A 26,078-nucleotide genomic window follows, 5' to 3' on the forward strand; every position below is an offset into this window, starting at 1 on the left:
GTTAGCACAATTAGAACATACCCATTTCTTTCAACTACATTTAAAAAACCTCAAACCAAACATATTTCATACATATTCAGACAATGAAGAGAATGTTATTTATGACATTTTGTTAAAGTTTGCATTCTGTTACCAATTTTCCTTCTTTTTAAATTTTTATCAAAAAGGTAAATATTTCAGATTTTATGGTTTGGGGAATTTACTCATAGTATATTGCCCACAGAATGGGCTTAATATATATTTGTTGAATGGAACTGAACATACTATTTTGTACTGTTAAAGAAGTGTTAAGTTTATAATAAGATAATAATTTGTTCCAAATTTATAAGCAAATGTTAACAGGATAAATATGCCTTCAGTGTATGTTTCAAGGATAGAATTATACATGAAAATAAACACAAATTCTCAAAACTGATGTTGAAATTTTTATAAAGCTCCAAAGGAAAACATATAGTTAAACAATATGGTAAACCAAAGCTAAACAGAAAAAAATAAAATCACACACTATGAATTTGAGGAATACTGTTTCACATCCTCTACAAAAGCTAAAAGAATAAGTCAACATTCTAAATAGACAGATCAATTCAGCTTTAGTTATCACCTACAGGTACTTGTCAGAGGACAAGCCCTGGTGCTCTCCCTTAACAATAAGAGTGCCCCATCTTTTTTCCCCACCCTCTGCTACCGATCTGGAAATAGGACCCTCTGGATGGTGGGGCAATGCCAAATAATCAGCACACCTTAAAACTGGTGTGCATATACACCTGTGGGAATATAAATGCTACCTGTCCCACACTGTCCATCTCTGATATTTAATCTAGCCCAAATTCAATGTCTTCATTGCCTTCCTTGATTCCATGCATAATGAAATTTTCAGTCTCTGTCAAAAACTGCACCTTCTTTTTTGAAGCATCACTTCCTGTTGAAACGCAATACAAAATATCAGCCTCCTTTCTGAAAATATGAGACATAGTTACTGAAATCTGTTTATTCTGTTAAAAGACAAGTTAATATATACAGAAACTTTCCATAATTCAATGATATTCATGGCATCTTTATATACATATTCACTGTTTAACAGAAAATTATTTAACATAATTCTGAACTTCAGTAATTTATGAATGGTCACAGATTTATTCTTTGGAAATGTCCCATGCTGGCTACTTAATCCATCTAACCATGATGGTTAGCCCCTATAACAAGCTAAGGCTACATTCCATCCATAGGGTCCAGTAATATTCAACACTTTGCCTGATTCAACAGAAGCCATACTGATGTGCTAACAGTATTAATGAGCATGCCCATAATTTAAAAAATAGAGTGAAAGTCAAACAGGAATCATTTACACATTTATCAGCCTTCATCATTCAGCAAGGATCGAATGAATTTTGGGTTCCTAGCTTTATCTGTTGCTATCCTTCCCAATTCAAGAAAACTTTAACAGACTGTCCATGTGTTTGTCATCAACAAGAGAATCATCACCAAGTCTGAGTGTAGGAATGACAGTCCGTGGGACAGAAAGTGTAAAAAGTTCGAGTTATTTGAAGTTAGTGAAGAATCAGTGAAGTCATTAGAGCAATTTTTCCTTCTATTATGTGACCAATATGTGGGGCAGATGACAACACTACCAGAATTTCTGCCATTAGACTGTATTATGTTTTCATCTTCAATGATTTCACTTGTTGTGAATGATTATTAAAAATTTGAATTTCATTACTAAAATTTCATGTTATTTCTTTATTAAGTATGTGATTTTAAAAAGGTTTGTTTCACTCTTCAGTAGAATTTGGCTTTATTATGTCCAGGGAACCAGCTCCTCAAGGAGCAATATATTCTCTGTTGCTAGAGTTCTGTAATGGACATAGTCTTGTTCAGCTTCTCGAAGGAAGGAAGCTGTTGCAGCTTTTTGGATGAGTCACTATGGCTACTCTAATTGGAATTATCACACGGTCCAGAGTAAGGGATGCCACACCAAAACAGCACAGCAAAGGGGAAAGCCAGGATTTGAGTAACGTCATTCAGCTGGTAGATGCGATTTATCTTAGTCAGAGGTGAGACTACGGGACCAAGCATGGGACACCGAGGTCTGAGGCCTTGTGCTGGCCCTCACTATCTGTGTGATCCTGGGAAAGTTATTCAGTTTGAATCCCAGTTACTTCATCTGTAAAATAGGGGAGATAACATGCTGCCTATTTCATAGGAGTTGCTGTGAAGAAAGCAGGGGGGAAGCCTTAAGGCATTACTAGATAAATCTAAGTAACTCAGTATTATTACTAGATATCAAAGTACTGCCCAAGGGTAGCAGGCTCCACAGTATTAGTTTTATACTCCCAATCCTAATCTAGTGACAGAAATGTCAAAGCTGGATTAAATTTTACCTCACAGAGTTAAATTGGGATTCATAAAGAAATGCTCCTGATAAATACATAAAACACAGCAGACTAAGAGTCGTCTTTTGGATCGGAAGCACAGAAGGATTCCATAATGAAACAAACTCTAGATTATGTTAGGGCATTGATTTCTACCTCACAGCTGAGAATCTGCTGTTTTAAAATATCATTGGATATTACAGGCACCACAGAGAGGACAAAATGACAACCATCTGTGATTAGTAACAGGCAGCCTGGGCCCAGCTCTACGGGACAATAGGTCTTTGGGGGCCTTACCTTCCTCATTCTATAAAATGAAGGTGTTTGACCAAATGACCCCTCAGCTCCCGCCTCTTCCAGCTTTAAGTCCCCTCAGCATGGCCAGATTCCTCCCTGAGACTGTTTTTGAAGTTGTACGAGCGTGTTTTCAGTGACAAAACAAACCTCTCATGTAGCGAGGGAGCGCCACGTTACCTGACAAGGAGGGTGAAGCCCGAGCATCGTTCTGGTCTACACCAGAAAGAGTGTCGCGGTTTTCTTCACTGCAGGCTGGGGACACCAGCGACTCCTCCGGTGGATTTTTACCGACCTCTTGAATCAATGGTTCTGCTAGCTGCGTGTGGTCATTTTTGGTCTCCAACTCCCTGTTTGATTCTGCTTTCACTATTTCTGTAAGGGGTGTGATGGCCTTTTTTGAGGTGTCTTTAGAAATTTTAAATATATTAGAAAGTGCATCTGCGGACATTTCCTCCTGTACTGTGCAGCCTTCCTCCAGCTCGGGATCACTGTCATCACTTGCTCCAGAAATTATTTCAATTTTTGGAAAAGAAGCTTTCTATGAAAAGGAAAAACAAGATATACAGTTTGAAAACCTATCACCACAGCACTGCCGTGACACGTCATTTGGCTGTTGTACGCTACCACAAGAGAGGAGGCGTGTGTTGTTTGCCAATGGAACGAGGCCTTAAAGCGTGGCCCGGGAGCCCCCCCCCCCGGAGGCCCCCCCCACCCCGATACAGGATGGCGGTCACATCCCCATCCAGAGCTGGCACACAAAGCCTTCCACAGCCCCATTGCTCACCTCCGAGTCACCTGCCACAGTCTAGCCAAACTCCCGTTCTGGTCCTGCCCCCTCCTGCCTCTCCACCCCTTTGTACAGCCTTGGGCCTGGAATGCACTCTCTTTAACCCTGTCTCTTAGAAATCCCAGTTTCCTTCAAAGATGCGTTCAAGCATCACCTCCTACGTGAAGTCTCTTGCGTCCTCCCAAAAGAATGTAAGCTCCTTGAGGAGAAGGACCCGTTTCATTTTTGTTTCTCTATTTCTGGGCTTACACTAGTGCTTGGCCCAAAGTAGGTGCTTAATAAATGTAAGGGGATTGTTTATCCTTCCTTTACAAGTAAGTGAGTATATGGGTGCAAAAAGTCTCTGATGGCTGAGTGGACCAACAGTTTTGACTAATCTTCATCCTATCACACATGTTTTATATCTCTTTCTCTCTTTACTCTCTTTACACACGTGGTCTTATACACATGTAAAGGACTAATATGTCCATATTACAGAGATACAGTGAACAGACATATCTTGACATATCTTTAATCAGTTCTGCAAAAACACATTAGGTGAAACAATACTACAGGGGGCAGCCAGTTCCAAGGAAACAGTATTCTAAGTGGGTGACGAGCCAAATGACATTGCAGTGGAGTTGGGTACGATGCATTAATAATGTTACTTCAAAATGGATTGTAAAATTATAAAAGATGTCCGCATTATCATAACAATAATACTTTCCTTACAAGCGTAAGAGATAGACAGGACACCTGTTATTATTCCTAAAGTGAAGCTCAAAGACACAAGATGGCTGCTGTAAGGAAGGGGCCAGCCATCCCACTATCTGCCACCCAAGTGCCGCTCATAGGGCAGGCAAGCCAATGCAGCTGAAGCAACAAGGCCAGTCGGACCAGCACCACAATATCCTGACCACCATCTCCCCTCTGACCCTGATGGGAGACCTGGCCCCAGGGCTCAGCCGGAAGGCCTTGGGAGCAGCAATGCTCCCAGCCCAGTGTCCACAGTCATGATCCCAGGAGGCAATTCCCCCGGTAATGTAGGCTGGCCACAGCTCTTGAAGGCGTGAGGAAAGCCGTTACCCAAGTCCTTGGCTCTGTCTCAGCATCAAAAGCTGACGTGGTTTTGTCTGTGGAAATGACGTCAGAGAAGGTGCTTCTGCCACCTGCTTTGCCGCTGCATCCTAAGGACTACGGGACTTTTCCATCTGACTTACAGCAAGAACCTCCTAGCTGACTTGTCTCCTCCATTAGAATGTGAGTTCCTGGAGACCAGGGGCTGGCTGGCTTTTCTCTGTACACCTTGAACTTAGTAAACCACTGCACAAATGAAAACATACTACCTATTCATTCATTCATTCATCCATTCATTCATTCATCTCTGAAATGACTTGCCCAAGGTCACTTGGAGTCATAAAAGTCAGGACTCCAAACTCCTAACTCCAAAATTCACCTCTCCTCCTTTTCTCTCAGCTTTCAGTTAAGTGGTTAATTTGAAAATATACTATTATCAACTATAAGTGATTAGATAATTTCCTATTTTACATCGATCAATAAATGATTCATATGGCATGCATTGATGAAGAAAATGTTAAACAGTTAAGAAAATGTTAAAGACTTCATTGTGCTGCATTTGTGTTATAAAGTTTTACTTTGTAGACTCAAGAATTAAAATATGGCTCAGAATTATGATATTAAACCAAACATGTAAAGAGAAAAAAACTCACATCATTGATGACACTTACGTTTTCATCTGAATTTTCTGGAAAGGTCTCATTAACTTCTATATCTTCTAAATCAGGCAGATCCTGAAGAATTAAATTACAAAATGTCACCAGGGAACGGAGTGGGGTGGGGCAAAAATGTCCCAAGAATTTTGTCAGAGAAATACATTCCCGAGGTGTTCCCACCACACAAATTGAAGCAGAAAAGTGGGGGGATTACTAATAAAGGCCTCTCTACCTTCCACCTTCTATTATCTGGATATTTTAAACTAAAATGTTGAATATTCACAGAATATTAGAGATGGAGGGGGACCTAGAGATCTAGTCCAACCCTGTATTTTATAGAGGAGAAAATGGAGACTGAGAGAAGTTAAGTTATTAGGCCAAATTCCTGACATGTTAGTGGTAGAGTTGAGAATAGGACCCAGTCCTCTGATTTTCAATCTTGTGCTTTACATAACGCACCAACCAGCCCCCTTTGATGAAGTGACACACTAGGTGGCCATGTTACGGACAGATTGACTTGGGAGCTGAGCCATATTTGACTAGATAGCCTACTAATTGTAAAGCAAATATTAGTCACCATGGGCAACCATTACATACATCAATGAAGAGCTTGTCGTTTGCCTCCAATTCAAAGGTTTCTAATTCCTCAGCTCCGTCCACTTCTGCCTTTTCTGCAGTCAGAGCTTTTAATGTTGATTCTAAGGAACAGTAAATATTGCATATATCCTTTTTTTTGTAGGAATTAATTTTGTAGGCTGTTTTCTAGTTGATAAACAGAGCAAAACAGGTCTAAGAGTAAGATGGACAAAGGAAAATAGGCCCAAGATCTAGGATGAAGTGCCTATGGACAAGGACAAGACACTGAGGTTAGAAAGGGCCACCCCCACCATAAAAGGAAATCTGGGAAAAGCTGTACAAAATAAGGCAAGGAGAAAAATTCAGGACTAGAAAAGTAAGGCACACGTCTGCTCTGTATGACCCCACAGAAGGAGCTGTGAGCATGGATGAACAAAGAATCTGGATGAGGGCCTGAAGTGACTCGAGAATCGTCCTGACGCTTGGTGCGGTGAATGAACTGAAATGTCAAAATCACTAAGCATGTTCAGTTGGTTGTACTGATGATCAACATTAATCTCCTAATAAAACATCTGGGCCCCTCCGGGACAGGAGCTAATAAGAATCTACGTCCTTTGGATGGTATTAGTGTATACAGCATCATTTGGAGGCCTGGTACTGAGACAATAGTTCCTCCTTGTCAGGCCCTAGGAAGCCACCAATTTAACCAACCTAAAAAATATAAGCAGTCCCCTTGGAACCTGAGGGATTACGAAAGGCTGCTACCAAGAACAGAGGTGAGGCTGCAATGGCTGGAAGGCCATCCCTCCCCTGACCCCTGATCCTGCATTTACCAAGCCACCTCTCAACAGGCCTCAGTGCCAGAAGGGCACGGGCTGGCCTGGGGGGGGTGTCTCTGTGGCAGGCACAGCTATGGGTCCCCCAAGATGGATGCTGACAGAGGTGGGATCAGGAATGGGAAGTCTTAAAAAGACCAAGAGGACAGGGAGAGAAAGGGTGGGACGAGTGCAGCCTGGGGTGGGGATTACCCAGAGCTGGCCAGACCTCTCCTGGCCACTGCCAACAAGTCACTGCTCAGGGAGGGCTCTGGATTAGCCTGAGTTTAAGGCAATGAAAAAGATCTCGAGTGCCACCCAAGCTCCCTTTGCACCACTTGACTACCTGTGTTTATTCCCACCTCCCAGACATTTAATGATAACTCAGATACTAAAGAACACTTCACTTGACTCTAGGGTCCGATTCGTTTATTGTTGACAGCTCTCAGCGGATGTTCCACTCTGTAACTCACTCACTGGAGTAAGGCCCGGCTCTGCTCTGGGCTCCAGCTATCTCTTGACTGGCCATTACCTTCCTGCGCAGCTCCGGGGTCTGGGCGCTTTGTGTCTTTCGCTGGAAAGTCTGGGTCTGAGCCCTTCTCCTGGCTTTCTCCTTGAGCTTCAGTAGGTGCCTCACTTTCCACACTAGAGTCTTCGGAAAAGGCTTCATCCTGGGCCTCAAAACTCTCTTGGACAAACTTCTCTATCTTCTGCCTCGTGGCTTCCTCAGCAGTGGGCTGCGGACCTCCCTCTGTGTCTGGATCAGCACTCACACTGTTGTTTGGTGGTGGAATTTCTCCTACATGGAGTTAGAGATTGAAGAAGGGGAGCATTTCAGGCTTATGTCTGTGCAAATGTTAGGAAGTGATGGGGGATCTGATGGGGCGCCAGCTGTAAGACAGGGAGCCCTCCTAAATATGCAGCTGACACCCACGTACTCCCTTCACTTCCCTACACAACAAGGGCTATGAAGAGGCACAATGGGTAGCGCTCAGGAATCAGGCCTCGGACACTGATGAGCTGGGTGACCCTGGGCAAGTCACAACCTCTGCTTGCCTCAGTTTCCTCATCTGTAAAATGCAGATCACAATAGCACCTCCCTTCCAAGGTTGCCACAAGGCTCAAATGAGATAATATGTTTGTAAAGCACTTTGTAAATCTTTAGATGGGATGCACAGACTAGCCATGATGGTGATGGTGACCGTTATTCCACCACCCCACCCCAATGGTCTGGGCAGCGTTCTTCAGGCAGGCCAGAGCACTAGCTGGCTCTGAGTGGAAGCTGGGGTCCGTCAACCCCACAGGTGTGCACAGAACCCCAACACCCAAACAAAAGTAGGCACCAAGAGGGATAAAACTGAAGTAGACACATCCCTGGCCTTCTAGGAGCATAGGAGCTCACTGGGGAGGTGACGTACACGTCCTCGAAGGTATTGATAACAGTACCAAGTAATTATAATAAGTGCCCATGATTCATGACTCACAAACGTCCTAGGGCACTGACTCCCAATGCAGGCGCCTGCATGAAGGGGTCCCTGTGAGGGATCCTCAGAGCAGCCTGGGACACTGGGTAGAGCATGTTAGACCTGAAGTTAGGAAGCCGTGAGCTTGAATGCTGGTGGTTGGCGTGTGGACTGCTTCTCCTGATACTTAACTACAAGCTGCTCTGACACAGCCAATGTCAAGACCAGCCCAACGCCAACCTGGCCAGGACCCTCTCTCCAAAGAGCAGGACCACGCGACTTGTGGTCAGGGCCATCTGAGGAATTTCCTCTTAACCTCTTTCACCTAACAGAGTGGAACCTGCCAGCTCCTGACACAGCCTGCAAGAACCCAGAGCAGCTTCTGCATCATGAAAAAGTATCCGACAGAAGAGGATGTAAATGGACAATACATAATAGTCATAATAATAATACTAATAATTTTTAAAAATTGATTTAAAAACTCAGTGAGTTAAAAGCAATTAAATTAGTATAAAATTATGAATTTAAGACCTAAAATGAATTAATACAATTTATTTAATTATATGATGAGTTATTTTCTAGCTCAACAAGGGTTATTTTGAAAAATTAACTCTTTTTCAAAGTCTGGGTCAAATTTTTCTCTGCTTTTGACCAAGTCCTGTCTGCCAATCTGCAAATGAGCCGACTTGAGGCAATTACAGATAGGCTACCTTAAGACAAGGAATATTAGGTTAAGGTTATCAGCCAGTGAAAGAGGGTGCTTTCATCAGTCTAGGGAACTCCCAGTGTACAAATTCCTCGGCTGATGCACGTCAGCAATTTATCCACGTTGTTCAGGGCAATGAATAATTAAGTGACATGCCCAGGATCACACAGCCACAAGATGTTCACACCCAGGTGAACCCAGGTCTTCTGGGGTGAGCTGCCAGGCCAAGCTGCCTCTCAAGTTAACGGCCAAAAGGGTTAGAATGTAGGCTCCTTCTCCAAATGGGCCCTGCTGGTGACTGTTGCTTTCTCTACCCAGGATACCTTTTTCCTCCATTTCTTTTTGTTTCTTTTTCTCCGTAGCTCTTCGCCTGATCATGGCCAACGCATCAATGCTCTCCTCAATCTTTTTCCGTTCTTTGGTTTCCCATTTCCTCCTTTCTTCCTTCTCAGCTTCACTCCCTCCCCTAGCCCAGGCTTCTGCACACGCTCTGTTTAGAAGCGAAAAGCACAGAATGCCTCAGAATAACTTATGGGTGGGGTGTGTGTGAGATTTAAAAATCTGTAATTCAAAAGAAAATAAGAGCACATATTTGGGCAACCAAAAATTTATTTTCTCTCAGTGGAAAACTAGTGAACCTATTTATAACCATTCTTTGCATACAAGAAAGAAAACAGGTTATGGGTTAGTTTTCCTTTTAAAAAAGTCACCTGACTTCACATCTTCCTTAAAGGCCCAGTCTGCTGGTGTAGAGGTGGGCTCTGGAGGCTCTGCCAGGCAATGCCAGCCCAGTGATGGATGGTGCTAACGTGTCTTAGCATTCTAAACTAGTCTCTAAAGCAGATCTACTTAGTGAAGCTGGTTTCAGTGAATGTGTATTTGAAAATATGGAATAAAACTCTCTTCAAAACATTCTGTATTTCAAACTCCTCAAATAAAAATCTAAATTATTAAAGCATGATGTTATATCTGACAGTCTAAAAAATTAAAATTTACCCAGTGAATATTGCACTTGAGAGGGGGTTTGAGTCCCACTTCTAGTTACTTAACAATCCATATGACTACAAGTGAGCTAAGAAATCTCTCTGAACCTCAGTTTCCTCATCCGTAAAATGGGATAAAGTACTCATACTTTTCTTCACAGGGGTGTTTGGAAGATCAAATGGGACATTTGTGAAAATAAGGTGAACTATAAGGTGAGAGGCAAATGTTGTCTATTAAACTCATCATAATTATTTTTACCTGTCCTTTGGAAAAACTGGCCTATCATCCAGGTAGGTTAAGACTTTGAGTCGAATGGTAACAGTTCTTCTGTAGTGCAGAATTTTTTTAATCACTGTGTTTCCCATCAAATTCAGTACACGCTATGAGCAAAGAAGCACAATAAAATTAAGTAATGGCAATGAAAATGACATGATTCAGATATTTCCATGTTCTATGCATTAAGCAGCTATGAATTTATGAGATACATCTGCACAAAAAAGTCATGTCTTATCAAATCCTTTATCAGATAATTTAGGAATTGCTTTTTTACTAGAATTCTTCAGGTAACTGAATGGCCTTTTCTTTGAACATGTAGCCATGGTTTGAAATTTTATTCATGAGGTTTTCAAGAATAATGCAAACTGTTCTCTAACTAAATGATTATTGAGGCATCTGATGGTAAAAGTGGATATAGAGCTGAGCTTGGAGTCAGGAAGACCTGAGTTCAAATCCTCAGATACTCACTAGCTGGGTGACCTTGGGCAAATCACTTACCTCTGTCTACCTCAGTTTCCTCATCTATAAAATGGGGATAACAGCACTACCTCCCTGGGTTTTTGAGAGGATCAGATGAGATAAAGTGCTTAGCACAGTGTCCTGCATGTAGTAGGTGCTATGTAAATGCTTATTCCCACTCCCTTCCTTTCCCTGTTTTGTGTGACTGGACACACAATTAATTCCTTTCTCTAGGCCTCAGTTTTCCTGTAAAATTAGGAATTTATACTAGAATCTAGGTCAAGGATTATGAGTAACCTGGGGCCATGGACCCCAATTTCAGGTGGGGTCTGTGAACTTGAATGAAAAAAAATTATACCTTTATTTCAATAGAACTGGTTTTCCTTACAAACCTATGCGTTTTATTTTATGGATTTAAAAACATTATTAAGAAGAGTATTTCAATACTTTCATAGGCATCACCAGACTGCCAAAGAGGACCAGGACACGAAAATGGTGAGCCCCACATTGGATGATCACTAAGTTCTGAGACAAATTTATTCATGGCACTATCCATCTCTATTAATTAAATTATTTTTGCTACTTCAGTCTATTTAAGTAGACTCAACCTAGGTCTCATTTACTCAGTGTATCCCTTTCCAACCAGAAGCAACTTGAAAATCAAAAGTACTGCTTGTCAGACACAAGAGCCTTTGCCTTAGCCATAAAGATACCTCCATCTTCTGGGAATGTCACTGGGGGGACAGACCCTCCAGGCCTTGCTGATCACTTAGCCCTTCAGAGGAAGAAGAGAGCAGTTATAATATGGATTAAGTACTTGGATATCCCCAGCACCTGCCTGTACTCCTCAGATTTTCACCAACACCTCTTCTGCTTTCAGGAGTTCAAGGTAGGTCATCAGATATAATAACAGGTAGGTAAAAACATTTTCAAAAGTCTCTATGCTTGCAATAATTACTTTCCCTCTGGAATCCCAGATCTCAGAGGTCACCAGCTCCAGGAATTTCCTCTATTAACAGCCCTGAAAAGGGCACATTCAGCCTCTTCTTAGAGAACTCCGCTACCCTCTGGCGCAGAGTCCGTTTCCTTGCGGCTGCTCCAAAAATTAGGACGTTCTCCCTCACATGGAGCTGGAATCTGCCTCTCCCTTGCTCCTATTTTGTCTTCAGTAGTCAAGCTGAACATCGAACTCTTTCCCTTGTCCCTCTTAATTCTCGTTATTCCCCCTATTAAGTATCCCTACGGAGGGTGGTGTCTAGTCACCTCCCCATCTAGGCAGCCCTCCTTTGGATATGATGCAGTTTGTTACAACTCATACCCATAAAGAATTTTCCTCACAAAAACCCTTTAAGGCAGGTAGTGCAAAAATATCATTATCTCTATTTTACAGATGAGCAAACTGTGACTCAGAGGGGTTAAATGATTTGCCCAAAGTCATACGACTAATGATGTGAGACTCAAAGGTCTTTCCTGAATGTTCTTCCTCAAATGAGGTACCCAGAACTGAACATGCAGAAAACTGCAGAAAATTTAGGGTTATTAGGCTACAGTTATAGATTCTTAGCTCCTTTAAGAAGAGGAATGACTTCATTCCATCCCAGCACCTCTGAGAGTCCCTAGCACTTGGGAGGTACTTAATAGATCCTTGTTGATTGGCTGATGGATAGAATGGGTGAAGGCTAATTGACTAGGCTTGGTTACCAAATCAGGCATGGCTTCCAGGACACAGAGGATATCCGGATCACTCAGCCTGTTGTTGGAAAGGTCAAGAACACAAATACTTAGGCAGTCCTTTAGGTGCTGAATGTCTTCCACGGTCTCTAGGTGATTGTTAGCAATCTGTAGTGTGTTTAGAACTGGGAGGCAAGCTGAAAGATAATTACAGCCAGATTAAAGGGTCAACACCAAAGATTATGGAAAAGGTTCAGAAGTAGGAAAGTAATGGATATGATGGGAAATGGACACTTAGCACATGGCACTTCTTACACAGGTTCTCAATGGTCTTGATATAGTTATTACTGAGGTTGAGGGAATCCAGTTTTTTCAAGGGTTCAAGGTTCTCAATTTTATGAATTAAATTTAATTGCAAGTAGAGGCAACGCAATTCTGTCTGCGCCTGCAGGTTCTCAATTTTCTGTATCCCATTACATTCCAGCCAAAGACACCGTAATCCTGTATACTCTTCCAGGTTCTCAATGCAGTCAAAACCTAGAGCAAATGAACATGCAGATGAAGCTAAAAGGAACTGGATGTCAGCAGAGTGAGAATTAGAGACACGTTACTTAAAAGAAGCTGGGTCACGGCCTGATCCATAGTGCAGGATGCTCCAGGCCCTCTATGAGGGTGCCAGCTTTGTCTCGTGTTTTTAGTGTCCCCATGCTCTATAGTCCAGATAATCTGGACCGATCTATGCCCTGCTGTTTCCTCTTGGAAGCTTTCCCTAATACCCTGGGACTTGACATAGTGTTCTGTGATATATCACTCTAAGGCAGGTATGATGAAATTCTACATATGAGAATAACCTATGTTTATGTCTTATGACTCTACTACATCATAAACTCTACAAAAGTAGGGGCTTCTCTAAACTTTGTAATTCCTCTAGGACAGAAGCTTGTTGTCTGAACAAAGCAGGGTCTCAATAAATGTTTGTGGAATGAATGAGTATCTAACTCATCCTACTATTCCATGCCTTAACAGCATAACAAAAGAACTTATGGAAGAGTATCACTGACCTCTCGGATGCTGAAATCCAAAAGGTAAAAATGAAGGTCCAAATGTACTTTCCTTATTATATGCCTGCCATTCTAACACCTGTATTTAAACCTCTTAGGAAACACTTTCTATTTCCAGTCCATATTCCCCCACTTATGGCAGTGAGGTGCTATGTGTTGTATAAAGTGAGACATCTCTTTGTCCTAGAAGGGGAAAAAGCCACAAGAGGGGAGGATGGGCCCTGTAAGTGAGTGAAACTGCCATGGTGATTGGAGAAGGATTACGTATGACTAACTAAAATCCCGTCTTTTAGAGGAAGCCTTTACCAACCCCTCTTAATTCCAGTGCTTTCCCTCTGTTGATTGTTTCCTATTTATCCCACACAGAGCTTGCTTTGTATGTATTTGTTTATGTGTTGTCTCTCCTATTAGACTGTGAGCTCCTTGAGGGCAGGGACTGTCTTTTGTCTGTTTTTGTATCTCTGGTGCTTAGCACAGTGCCTGGCACACAGCAGGCACTTATTGATGGATTAGCACCTTGGTTCTTTATCCTGCACTGTCCTAGCTCCCCCTCCCTCCACCACCTGGATCTTTTCCCTTAAGTCCATTGTCTCCTGCCCTTCTCTTTTACCTGCTTGTCCATTCTTAGCTCCAGATGACCAGGATTGCCAGCCACTGTTGCTCTAAGCCTGTTCCCTCACTTTTCTAACCAAAGTTTGAAAGCTGTGATGCCCAAGGATGGTTGGGGGTGGAAATGAAGGAGGTGTACAACAGAGGGGAAAAATGAAGAGGAAAGAAGGAAAAAAGGATTTATATAGTGCCTACTATGTGTCAGGCACTGTGCTGAGCACTTTGCAAATACAGTACCTCATTTGATCTTCACAACATCCCTGTGAGGTAAGTGCTATTATTATACCCATTTTACAGTCAAGGAAACCGAGGCAGACAGTGGTTAAGTGACTTGCCCAAGGTCACCCAGTTAGTCCATGTCTGAGGCTGTATTTGAACTTAAGTCTCCCTGACTCCAGGCCCAGTGCTGTATCATACTGTACCACCTACTTGCTCTGAAGCAAATACCAATCTAGTTTCATCTAGTTTCACCTAAAGCCGATCATAATAGAATGGGCAAAATATATACATGATTGATCCTGTTTCAAGTCTATGATTTTTTTTTTTTTGTAGAAAACCCCCTAGGCTCCAGAGCTAGGCTGCTGGGGGTAGAGCTTTGGCTAGGCTTCTCACTGGCTCTGATCTCATGCAAGCTCCCTCTCTGGCTCTAGGCGTCAGGTTCCTCATCTATCAAATGAGGGGGGGTGGAGTGGGGTTAGCCCACAGTTCTCATGTCTAAGGTATCAGTCCCGTGCTTGTAAGCTGGGTGAATGCCAAGGCTGGTAAGGAGGAGAAAGTGCATGGAGATGAAAGGCAAAAGGGGGGTACACAAGAGAGGTGTTTCAGTTGGAAAATTAAATTCAGCGAGTATTTATTGAGCGCTTACTATGATTCAGCATTGTGCTAGAGGCCATGACACTGGCTCTTAGCAAGAGTTTACTTTCTCTCTTTGGAGGGCAGAGGGGGTGGCATGAAACAATTAGTGAAAACAATGAAAAAGCATTTTTAAGTGCTACATTGCATATAATTAAGGGACAGAATGTATGGTTCAGATAGTAATACTTTAAAGAATAAAATAAAAATGAAGAAAGTCAGAAAATAGAGATGGCCTTAATGGGCTTTAGAGGCTTCCTGGAGGTAGAAGTCACATAGGCCTTGAATAATCAAAGAGCATCCCTCACATGAGTAAACAATGCCATGAGTGAACAGTTAATGAAACTAATACGTGTGTAAGGGGCAGGGGAGACTGGCCTGGCTGAAAGATTGGGTAAAGCGGGACCGGGTTATGGAGAGCGAGAAACCAACACGAAGAGTTTGGATTGGACATGATGGACAGGGAGTTGTCATTGTAGGCTCTTAAGACAGTAGCACGAACATAGATTTAGGGAGCAGTTTTTGTCTGGCCTTTCTATACAGGATGAACTCAGGAAGGGAGAGGTAGAAATAGTGAAGTCAGCAAGTTTTCACAATAATCGCAGTATGGTACTTGGAAGGCTGAAGGGTCAGATCAAAGGTCAGGTCTGAAGGGAATGACTTGGAAGGTAAACAGCTCTTAGTTGAACCCATGAGACTGGAACAAGACAAGACCAAGCGTCCACAAAATGACAGCACTGTATTTGAGGAACGCCTACCTACCTAAGCCTATTATGATTTTACTGACATTGTTGTATTGGAAACGGTTTTCCCAAAAAGTGTAAATCCACAGTGACCCCAGTTCACTGGGATGGGACTTTCTCCTTAGTGGAGATGATCAATGCCTTGTGCCTGTGTGAGGGGCAGAGCAGAGCTGGCGAGGGCAGGAGAGAGGACAGCTCCTCTGTTGTCCTCAGGCTGCCGAGTCTGTTAGAATTCGGGGTGCTCTGGGCTTCCAGAGAGAAGATGGCTGAGGCCAGCCTCACTTCAGGTTGCTGAGACTCTGGGAGGAAGGCAACGTAAGGGGAGCTGGCAGTCTCCACTACGTCCTGTCCCCAGACTGCAACACTAGAGACCTTGGGAACTTCTCCTTGGGTGAGATCTGAGACTCTCAGCCGAGCTGACTTATCTCATTCCCAGTGGGAGAGCTCCTTCGCCCTGTCTTATCTGGGGGTGGTGTGTGTGTGTGTGTGTGTGTGTGTGCGCGCGCACACTCTTTTGGATACTTTCTCTGGTTTCTGTCTGCTATCAAATTAGATAAACAGGTTTCTTTGCTAATTTCTATGTGCTTTCGTTGTGGAAATTTGTATTTGGTGGAAAGGGAATCAAGCTTTGGATATAAACCTAAGAGTCCTGCTTCCTGCTCCCCATTATGCCCCTCTCTCTCTTGATGAAACAACAATCAGAAGGTAGAATGAATCTGATAAACATCCCTTAGACCGATAATATTGAAGGAAGCAGATAGGTCTAATTCCAGCCCAGTACTCTGCCTCTCTGGAGAGCAGAGTGGGCAAACTTCTGGCCCCAATTCCTACTTCCTTCATTAAAGAAACAGCAATCAGGGCTGTTGCGAGGATCAAATGAGTATCTGTAAAGTATTTAGAGCACAGTATCTGTTACATACGAGGTGCTTAATAAATGCTTATTTCCTTCCTTCCTACAAACCACTCTATATACATGATCTCACTGACAGTAATCTTCAAAATGGGTACAGAAGGTATTGTGAGGTTTCTGTTCTCAGAGAAGAAGCTGAGGCCCACCGAGCATCCTGTGCAGGAGGGTCACCCAGCCCGCAAGGGAAAGATTAGGCCTAGATCCTGGCTTTCTGACTCCATGCCCAGCCCTCTTCCCACGCCACCGCAGCTGCCTGCTAGGTTCACAGGTGAACTTTCCATGCCTGTCTGAAAACAGAAGTCTTACCTTTGAAGTGTAAATAAAGCGTGTCATTTAATGCTGGAGTCATATACAATTTTTGGTCCTTGCAAAGTTTTCTAAGGAAGCTTTTAGTCATTCTGAAATCATAACAAAGTAAATTAAGTGATTTTAAAGTCAGTTATAAGATTTATGTTAAACAATTTGAACTATCCCACAAAGTTAAATGAAATTGTTCATCCCCTTTGATCCAGAAATTTTACTACTGGGACTACATCTCAAGGATATTACTGACACATGTACATCAACACTCATCATTGCGCTAGTTATGGCAGTAAAGAGCTAGAAACAAAACACGTGGCCAAACAATTAGGGAATAAACATGTGAATCAAATGAAATACAGCTGTACCTAAGGGATGATAAACAGGAAGGATTTGGAGGAATTTGAGAAATTCTGAATGAAGATTACTAGAGGGTAAAGAAGGCCGAGGCAAAGGAACTGTCCACATAGTGATTCCACAATGTGAGCGAGATCAACATGGAGTCATGGCGACCCAACTCTAGTCGGTCTCCACAGTCACGTACTGTTCAAGTTACAGGAAACATCCACTCCTTTCCTTGCTTTCTGTGAAGGGTGGGGTTTTGTTTGGGCATTGTTGGGAAGTGATTGCTGGATTAAAAGAAAATGCAACAAAACATTTTTAAAAAGAAAAAGAAAATCAGGATGAATAAAAGAGAAAAGTGAGTGATGAGACATGGTAGTTAGGAAGCTGGATGCCTGAAAGAAAACTGTTTAACTCTTTCCTTTTAATGTGTCCAGCAGAGATATCAAATACTCCACAGGCAGCCCTCCTGAGTGCCACCTGAACCAGATTAAAATGTAATTGGGGAATATTTAACAAAATAATTGAAAATACAATGGAATATATATAATAATACTGTGTGCTTTTCTAAGTCCTTATGGAGCCCCAGGGATTTGAGTTTGATACCACCAATGTGTAGGATCAATACTTTTTTTTTTTTACATTTTTATTTAACACTGCTTACAGAGCATTTTCCAATAATAGTTTTTAGGATAGTTCTATCCTATCTAAGGAGATTCAGGAGCTCATTCCATACTACTTTCTTTTGTCCTAGCCTTCCACAAAAAATATCAAGAGGCTATCGTTAAATGTGACATTACCTATGACAATTGTCTTTTTCATTAGCTTTTTGGCTTGGGGAGTGAGTTTTTGAGTTCTGATCACCACTCTGCTTCTGCTCACTTTGGTACCATTTTTCTGAAGAAGGATCTGTCGATTTTTCCTTAGGTTTAATCTCTGAAAGAGAGAGATTTCTTTGTAATACAAGCAAAAGTTACATGCAATAATTTCCACAAAAAGGACTCCAATCATTAATTGAAGTTAATGTCAGCATTTTAAAGTCTGTTTGCAGTTAACCTCAGCATTCTAACAGAAAAACAAAGAAAATGTAAACATTTTCTTAAGTCTTATCAATAGCGTGTGGTTAATGTTGGTAAATATTTATTTGAGGGCTCCCCAGAAAAAAATGCATGCATGGACACTTTTAGTGCATTATTAGTTTTCTCCATCATGGTCTAGACCAAAGGTAAGGTACATGCAGCCTCAAAGCCACATGTGGTCCCTAGGTCCTCAAGTATGGCCCTTTGACTGAATCCAAACGTCACAGAACAAATCCCCTTAATAAAAGAATTTATTCTGCAAAACATGGACTCAGTCAAAGGGCTGCACCCAAGGACCTGGAAGGCTGCAGGTTCTCCATCCCTGGCTCTAGACAATCAACAAAGCAAATCAAGTCTTGGTTTGTAGCTTTGCTGAGGTGTGAATGCTCACACTGAAGATTTAATCATCAGTTCTCAGGAGCTGGTCTGGCTCCTGTACAGCCCTGGGTCTGATGGTCATCATGGTGTACAGCTGAATTCATCTAGGGTCTATTGTAGTACAACATAAACTCTGGTGGGGCCTACAACCAAGCTGTTTGAAAGAGTTCTAGCAGGGTGATGGCCTTTTTGTCTATGTTCCAAGAACAAACCTAGCTATTTGTGGAGAGGTTGACCAGCAGGTAGTGAATGTTTTTGGCCACAAACATGCATGAAGATGGTCTGCTGAGAAGCAGCAAGGCAATGCAGGGAAGGAGGGCTAGGTCTGGAGTTGGACAAAGTGGATTAGAATCCCGGCTCTGCCTTTGGTTACCGTATGATGTCAGGTCAATCACTTAGTGTCTCTCCTGTCAAGTGAGGGGGGTAGTACATAAGATGACCTCTCAGGTCCAATCTCCATCTAAGATTCTACAAGGTCATACTCCTATGGAAAGGGTTTCAGAGCTGCTTCTCGGAAGGGAAGGCTCCCACTAGTAAAATCACTGACGAAACTCTAGACCCCTAAAGCAAAGGCGTGGCTAATTAACTGTCAACAGGTAATATATATTTATTAAGTGCCAGGTGTTGTGTTGAGCACAGGGGAATCTAAAAAAAGGGTAAAAACCATAGTCCCTGTCCTCAAAGAGCTCACAGTCTAATATGAGGGGGAGATAACATGCAAACACCTATATACAACATATTTATGTCTTTATTTGCTTGTTTGTTTATTTATTTATACACACACACATCCACATATATATTTGGGACTTGAAGGAAGCCAGGAAACAGGATTAGGAGGGACACTGTTCCGTGGGAGGACAGCCAAAGAAAAGGCCCAGTGTTGGGAGCTGGAGTGGTTTGTGTGAGGGACAGCCAGGAGGCCAGTGTCACTATATCACACTCTATGTGTGTGTGGGGGTGGTGTAAGGTGGAAAGGTGGCAGAGTATCAGGAAACAGCACAGCAAGCTGCCCCTGAAAAATTCCAAACAGACCCACAAAATGTACCAGATCAAATCCTGATGGAGAAATCCAAGAAAAAGTCACAGTGAGTCATTTCTCCAGCCCAGGTCTGCATTGGGAAACAGGAAAAGAGGTCTGCGGACACTGTGGAAACGGAGTCTGGCCAGAAGCGTGGATGCCCAGAGCATTCCAGTATAAGAAGAGATTGTGCAGTAGGTCAAAAGGAAGTCTCAGAACTATACCCAGATACCCCCAGACCCTTACAGGGCATGGCAAGTGAAAAAGGTGCAGACAGCTTTGTTGCCCGTTACCTGGATCACAGATCCAGAACAGGACGAGAAGGGGAGACCTGTGCCTTCCCTCCCCCCTCCCACTCCCCACAGCACCCCCCATTCCTCCTGCAGAGTACAGGTTCAGAAGTTAGCAGCAGTGGTGTGGCTCCTATCCCAGGAGCAAAGCAGGGTCTCATTTCCAGCTTCAAGCCCAGTCTGAAGCCTACAGAGGAATAACCAAGGCAAGAAGTCCAGATCAAAGGGGAGCCTGCAGTTGTTAATCTGAACCTGCAGAAGTTCCCAAGTGGCTGATGGGGGCTGAGTCCAGCAGCATCTACTATTTCTCAGGTCAGGAATTTGCAAAGCTCAGAAGAGGGGGACAACAATCCAACTCTGCCCTGGATCAGACTACTTCTGGGGCACTGAAAGCTTACAGGTACCCAGACTGAGCTGTCCCCGAGATCCTGGAATAATACAACACACAATATTCCAAGAAAGCAGCAAGAGGACCACCGCAGACTTTCCCTCCGTAACTGCCCCAGAATCCAGACCCAACCTCAGATCTGGAGTCAAGAAGTAGGCTGGGAGAAAGAGCAAACAAAAAAGAACCTCCTCTTGATGAGCGAGCAAGGATGTTCAAGACACCTTCAAAACATCTACAAGCACAGCCTCAGGGAAAAACATAGCTTGGGCACAAACTGAATTCCCAAAGCAAGAGTTAAAGAATATTGTGTCAATGAAATAAGAGCACTAGAGTAAAAAAGAAATGTGAACTATGAGATATGGGATTGGAAAGGGAATTAACAGCTCGGCACTAGAGGTACAAAATCTTGCCCAAACAACGAACTCCCTGCAAATTAGGATGGACCAAATAGAAGCCAATGAATGACTCCCATGAGGCAACAAGAAATATTAAAACAAAATCAAAAGACTAAAAAATAAATGAATAAAATGTAAGAAATTTCAGACCAAAAATAACTGACAGAAAACATATTGAAGAGAAAAAAAATCTAAGAATTATCATACTACGTGAATGCCATGACTAAAACAAGAGCCCAGGCATCATTTTTTAATAACTCTTAAAAGAAAATTAATCAGATCTCTTAACATGAGGGCAAATTGGAAACAGAATGAATCCACCAGTCACCTCCTGAAAAAAAAAAAAAACAACTCCAAAATGAAAACTCCCAGGAACATTATAGCCAAAATCCAGAGACTGCAGGGAAAAGTTTATTTTTTTTTAAAATGCTTCAAGCATAGCCAGAAAGAAAGAATTCAAGTACCAAGGAGCCACAGTCAGACCCCTAGGTACTTACTGCTAAGTTATATGATTTAACAGTCACCATTATGAAAGAGTAGGGAACTCAGAATACAATAGTTCTAGAAGGCAAAAGATACAGGCTTATAGCAGCAAAACTGAATATGCTACAGGAGGAAAATGGACCTTTAACAAAACAGAGGACTTGTAAACCATTCCTGCTGAAAAGACCAGGGCTGCATAGAAACACTGAAGTTCAAACACAGGAGTTAAGAGAACCATAAAAAGGTAAACGTGGTCAAATAATGATATGGAATTAAAGATAAATTGCTTCCATTCTAATATAAGGAGATGATATGAGTATCCTCTCTGAACCCTATCATCATCAGGGGTCATAGAGTGAGTTTAATTAGACAGAAAGCCTGGGAATGGTTCTATTATATGTTGATGATCTTAAGAATAAAAAGAGAGGCTTTTTTTTCTCATGGTTTTTCCCTTTTGTTCTGATTCTTCTTTCACACCATGACTAATGTGGAAATACGTTTAATATGATTATACATGTATAGCTTACATCAGATTGCTTGCCGTCTTGGAGAGGAGAAAAAAATCTGGAACTCAAAATCTTATAAAAGTGAATGCTGATTCCCACCTACAGGCACCTCTGTGAAAAGAAGTCAACTGTTTGCAAAATTATTTCTGGTCCAATGAAGAGGATCACAAAAATCACCCAATCACAGAATATTAGGGCTAAATAAGGCCTGAGGAATCATCTAGCCCCCACTTACATGCACTTACTGCTTATAGAACCTTGTGCAAGTCACTTAACTAACCATCCTAAGCCTCAGTTTCCTAAACCACAAAGTAAGCATTAGATTAGATGACCTCTGAGGTATCCAAGTCTGGGTCTAGATCTACAACCCGATTTACCCTTTCCTCAGCCTTTTCTCCACCTCTCTATTGTTACTAGAAAATTACAAATGAGAAAGTGCTGAATTCAAGCTCAAAAATCTACTTAATGACAGAGCTCAATATCTACCTTACCAAAAAAAAGATGCAAAAAAAGTGAATGTTGAAAACTACACGTAATTGGGAAAAATAAAATCCTATTAAGTGGGGAAAAAGAATATAAAGAGAGGGAAAGAGAAGTATACTGGGGAGGGAAGAGAAAGGAAGATTAAGAAAAAAATCTCACATAATCAGGGTACTCAAGTAGACATCTTTACAAGCGAGGAGGATGGACTGGGGAGAGCAGCTGATGTTTGAATCGCTGACATTTGAACCACACTCACATACGTACTAGTCAAAGGAGGGAAGAATACATATATACACACTTGGGTACAAAAATGTATTTTATTCCACAAAGAAATAGAAAGGAAAGGGAGGAAGGGGGAAATAGAGGAATAGTAGATTAAAGGAGAGATTAGTCCTAAGCAAAACAAACTCCAAGGATGTTCAAAAATGTTATAACTCTTTTTGAAGTAGCAAAAAATGGGAATCTGAGGGGATGCCCATAAATTGGGGAATGGCTGAGTAAGTTATGGTATATAAAGATGGTGCAATATTACTGTACCATAGGAAATGATAAAAGTGATGATTTCAAAGAAATCTGGGAAGGCTTGTATGAACTAATACGGAGTGAAGTGATCAGGAGAACAATTTATAGTAAAAAAAAATTCATGGTAACAAGAATATGGTAACAATAAACAACTTTGAAAGTATTAGGAACTCTGATCAATGTAATGTCCAAACATAATTCCAGAGGATTAATGATGAAATGTGCTCCCTTACTTCCTGATAGAAAGGTGTGGGGCTCTGAGTAAAAAATGAGACATTTTTGGGACATGGCCAAAGTGAAAATTTATTATGTTTCACTAATTATATGTGTGAGTATATATATACACACACACACACACACACACACACACATATATATTTGTCACAAGGCTTTTGTTTTTATTTATTTTGTTTTCAATTGGGAGGATAAGAGGGAGAGAAGGCAGATTTTTGCTGACTGAAAAAATATACATAATTTTAAAATTAAAATACAAAACAAAAAGAGGTTAGAAAGGTGGGAGGGGGCTAGGTTCTGAAGGGCTTTAAAAAGCCGAACAGGATTTTATATTTGATCCTGGAAGAGAGAGAGAATCAATGGAGTTTATTGAGTAGGGATGTGGGTAACATGGTCAGACTTATGCTTTAGAAAGATTAATTTCAGGGCAGCTAGGTGGCACAGTGGATAGAGCACTAGCCCTGAAGTCAGGAGGACCTGAGTTCAAATCTGGCCTCAGACCAAACACTTGACACTTACTAGCTGTGTGACCCTGGGCAAGTCACTTAACCCCAATTACCTAAAAAAAAACCCCAAAACAAAACCAAAAAAAAGATCAATTTGACAGCTGAGTGGAAGACAGACTAGAATGGTGAGAGACTTGTGGCAGGGACACAACATAAATTTGTAGTGGACTCAGAATGTGATTTTCTCCACCTTCGTTCAACAGTACATGTGCAGGAGCGAAGGTGGATGGTTGGAATTATCCAAAGCTGAGGCTTGGCAGAGCATAATTGGTGATATAAGGGAGCCAGGACTCAAGGAAAGTGGGCAGTGTTCACCAATGGCTAGTTCAGAAGAGATGGAGTCAGAGATAATTGAGAGGACAAGGGATCAGAGATTACGGTATGGACAAAAAGTAGGGTTTGATAAAGGAAGGCAGAAGGAGAAGAGGAAAGAATGGATTATGGTCATATGAGGGATTTCAGAATTCTTGAACATGAAGGTGACACAGCATAAGTGATGACAAGATCAAAGGTATGATCCTGTTTGAGTGTGGTTAAGGTGGAGTGACGGAGGTGGTCACGGGAAGTGAGTAGGGTGAGAAGTACTTGAGGTATTTGAAGGAAAGCCAGTATGTATGTTGAAGTTTCCTAGTATGGGGGCAGGAGTTAAGGAGGAGGGAAAAACTGTGAGCGAGGCACTGGACTCACTGAGGAAGGAAGGGGAGACCTGGGAGTCCGTAAAAACAGCCATGAGGATTTTGACTGGGTGGAAGATGTGGATTGCATGGACATCAAAAGAGGAGAGGTTACTGGGTGACAGAGGTAAGGGGAGAGCCTGGAAGTGGCATAGAGCCTCGGCGTGAGGGGATGAGGGCCTGCACCAGGGTGGTGGCTGTATCAGAAGAGAGAAGGGGGCATATCTGAGAGATGGTGCAAATGTAGAAATGACAGATCTTGTCAACAGATTGGATACAGGGTGTAAGACAGGGTGATGAGTTCGGAGGGAAACCTCGATTGGGAGCCTGGGTGACTAGGGAAAGGCAGTGCCCTCCCTAGTAATAGGGAAGCTGGTAACAGAAAGTACCCAGGACTTAGCAAGGTAGAGTTTCTAGGTAGAGGATCGTAAGTAATTCAGTGTGACTTGGAGAAAATGACTACTCTGCCTTGTGGAGATTCAGAATTTCTAAGGCCAAACTGTGAGCTGTGCGAACTCTGATGTCTGGCAGTGCTGCATGTAGTCCTATGGGGATGACCTTCGAGACGAGAGGCCACACACTGAGGGTAGGACAGTGACGACAGGCATATGCATGCTCAAGAGTGAGGGAGTGCCCAGACTCCAGAGGGCAGAGGAGAGCCAACAGTCAGGCACAAGGCAGGGACTTCACTAATTGGGGCTGTGAATTTGTGGGGACTGAGATTAAACATCTGGGAGAAAGGGCCATTGAGCATCCCTGAAGACGGGCCGTGTCAGTGACTGTTCTACGATGCCCTTCATAACCTGACTCTGGCTAATCCTTCTGTTGGCCTCATCGCTTTCAATGGCCTTTTTAAGAGACATAGGCCAGATTCTCAAGTTTCCAGAGAGAACGCAAATGAACGGGGTGAAGGCGAAGAGGGGGAAATGGACCATAGAGATTGGAAGGCAGCACCCAAGACTGAACTGCATCCATCTCTCAGAAATCAGGGTCTGACATTCATTAACACTTAAACAGTGACACCTGCACTCGGTAAGCAATCCTGGTTAGACAAAGAGCAGGCCTACTCTTTCTCCAATCTTCGATCACTCCCTCTCTGCTGGCTCCTTCCTTGCTTCCTACAGACATGCCCACCTCTCCCTCACCCTTAAAAAGCCCTGACATCTATCATCCTATCTACGTCTCCCCTCCATTTCTCTGGCTAAAATCCGTGAGAAATAAATGTATCTCTGCTAGATGCCTCCACTTCCTTTCTTCCTACTCACTCCTAGACCCACTTCAGTCTGGCTTCTGACCTCACCAAGAAGTGAAACTGGTCTCTCCAATGTTACCAATGCTCTTTTAATCACCAAATCTAATGCCTTTTTTCTCAATCCCCTTCCTTCTTGATCTCTCTGCAGCCTGTGACACAGCTGACCACACTCTTCTCCTTGACACCCTCTTCTCTCTAGGTTTTTGGGATACTGCTCTCTCCTCCTACTGTCTGATGGAACCTTCTCAGTTTCCTTTGCTGGATCTACATTTGGCCTGTGCTGGCTGTGACTGCCCCCACTGATCTGTCTTGGGGCCCCTGCTCTTCGCCCTCTATACTATTTTGCTTGGTGATCTCATCACCTCCTGTGGATTCAATGATCATCTCTATGTAGATGATTCCCAGATCTATACATCCAGCCCTAATATCCTCCTGAGCCTCAGTCCTAACCATCATTTGCCTTCTGGACATTTCATACTGACTGTCCCCTATGCATCGCAACCTCACTATGCCCAAAGTAGAGCACATTATTTCCCAAACCCTCACAATTTTCTTATTACTGTTGAGGGCACTGACCATTCTCCTCTTCACCCAGGCTTGTAGTCTTGGAGTCACCCTCTTCTTCTTGTTCTCACTTAACTCATATATCTGATTTGTTATGAAGTTTTTTCACATTCACAACACCTTTCCTATGCATTCCATTCTCTACCCTCAAATAGCTGCCACCTGGGGCAGGCCTTCATCCCTTCACATCTGGACTATTCAGCTCTTTGCTTAGCCTCTCTGCCTCACCTTTCCCCAATCCAATTCGCAGTCCACTCTGCTGCCAAAGTGATTTTCTTAAAGCGTAATCCAACCATGTTACTCCTCTCCACCCCTACCATCTCCCAAGCCTTTACAGGAGCATTTTACTTTACTGAATCAAATAGTTTTTAATA

General features: G+C 42.5%; 1 protein-coding gene across 5 annotated transcripts in view; it reads right to left on the reverse strand.

Annotated features, from left to right (window-relative positions):
• Positions 1-442: 442 nt before the first annotated feature.
• The window catches only part of DNAAF1 (dynein axonemal assembly factor 1), a 53,793-nt gene continuing 28,157 nt past the window's right edge, over positions 443-26,078 (reverse strand). For 4 of the 5 annotated variants that reach the window (XM_027847656.1, XM_027847653.1, XM_027847654.1 and 1 more), the window contains 11 exons: positions 17,733-17,868; positions 16,597-16,688; positions 12,431-12,652; positions 12,146-12,312; positions 9,968-10,089; positions 9,049-9,215; positions 7,089-7,355; positions 5,763-5,863; positions 5,181-5,243; positions 2,844-3,204; positions 443-919 (listed from right to left, as the gene is read on the reverse strand). In XM_027847656.1, the coding sequence (XP_027703457.1) occupies positions 813-919; positions 2,844-3,204; positions 5,181-5,243; positions 5,763-5,863; positions 7,089-7,355; positions 9,049-9,215; positions 9,968-10,089; positions 12,146-12,312; positions 12,431-12,652; positions 16,597-16,688; positions 17,733-17,868 (1,805 nt within the window). In that variant the 3' untranslated portion in view covers positions 443-812. Of the gene's footprint in view, positions 920-2,843; positions 3,205-5,180; positions 5,244-5,762; positions 5,864-7,088; positions 7,356-9,048; positions 9,216-9,967; positions 10,090-12,145; positions 12,313-12,430; positions 12,653-16,596; positions 16,689-16,958; positions 17,050-17,732; positions 17,869-26,078 lie in introns of those variants that run through there. The other variant, XM_027847657.1, reaches the window with a different exon arrangement.

The sequence above is a fragment of the Vombatus ursinus genome, unplaced genomic scaffold (genome assembly GCF_900497805.2).
Source record: "Vombatus ursinus unplaced genomic scaffold, bare-nosed wombat genome assembly UNPS02005286.1, whole genome shotgun sequence".
NCBI classification, from domain to species: domain Eukaryota; kingdom Metazoa; phylum Chordata; class Mammalia; order Diprotodontia; family Vombatidae; genus Vombatus; species Vombatus ursinus.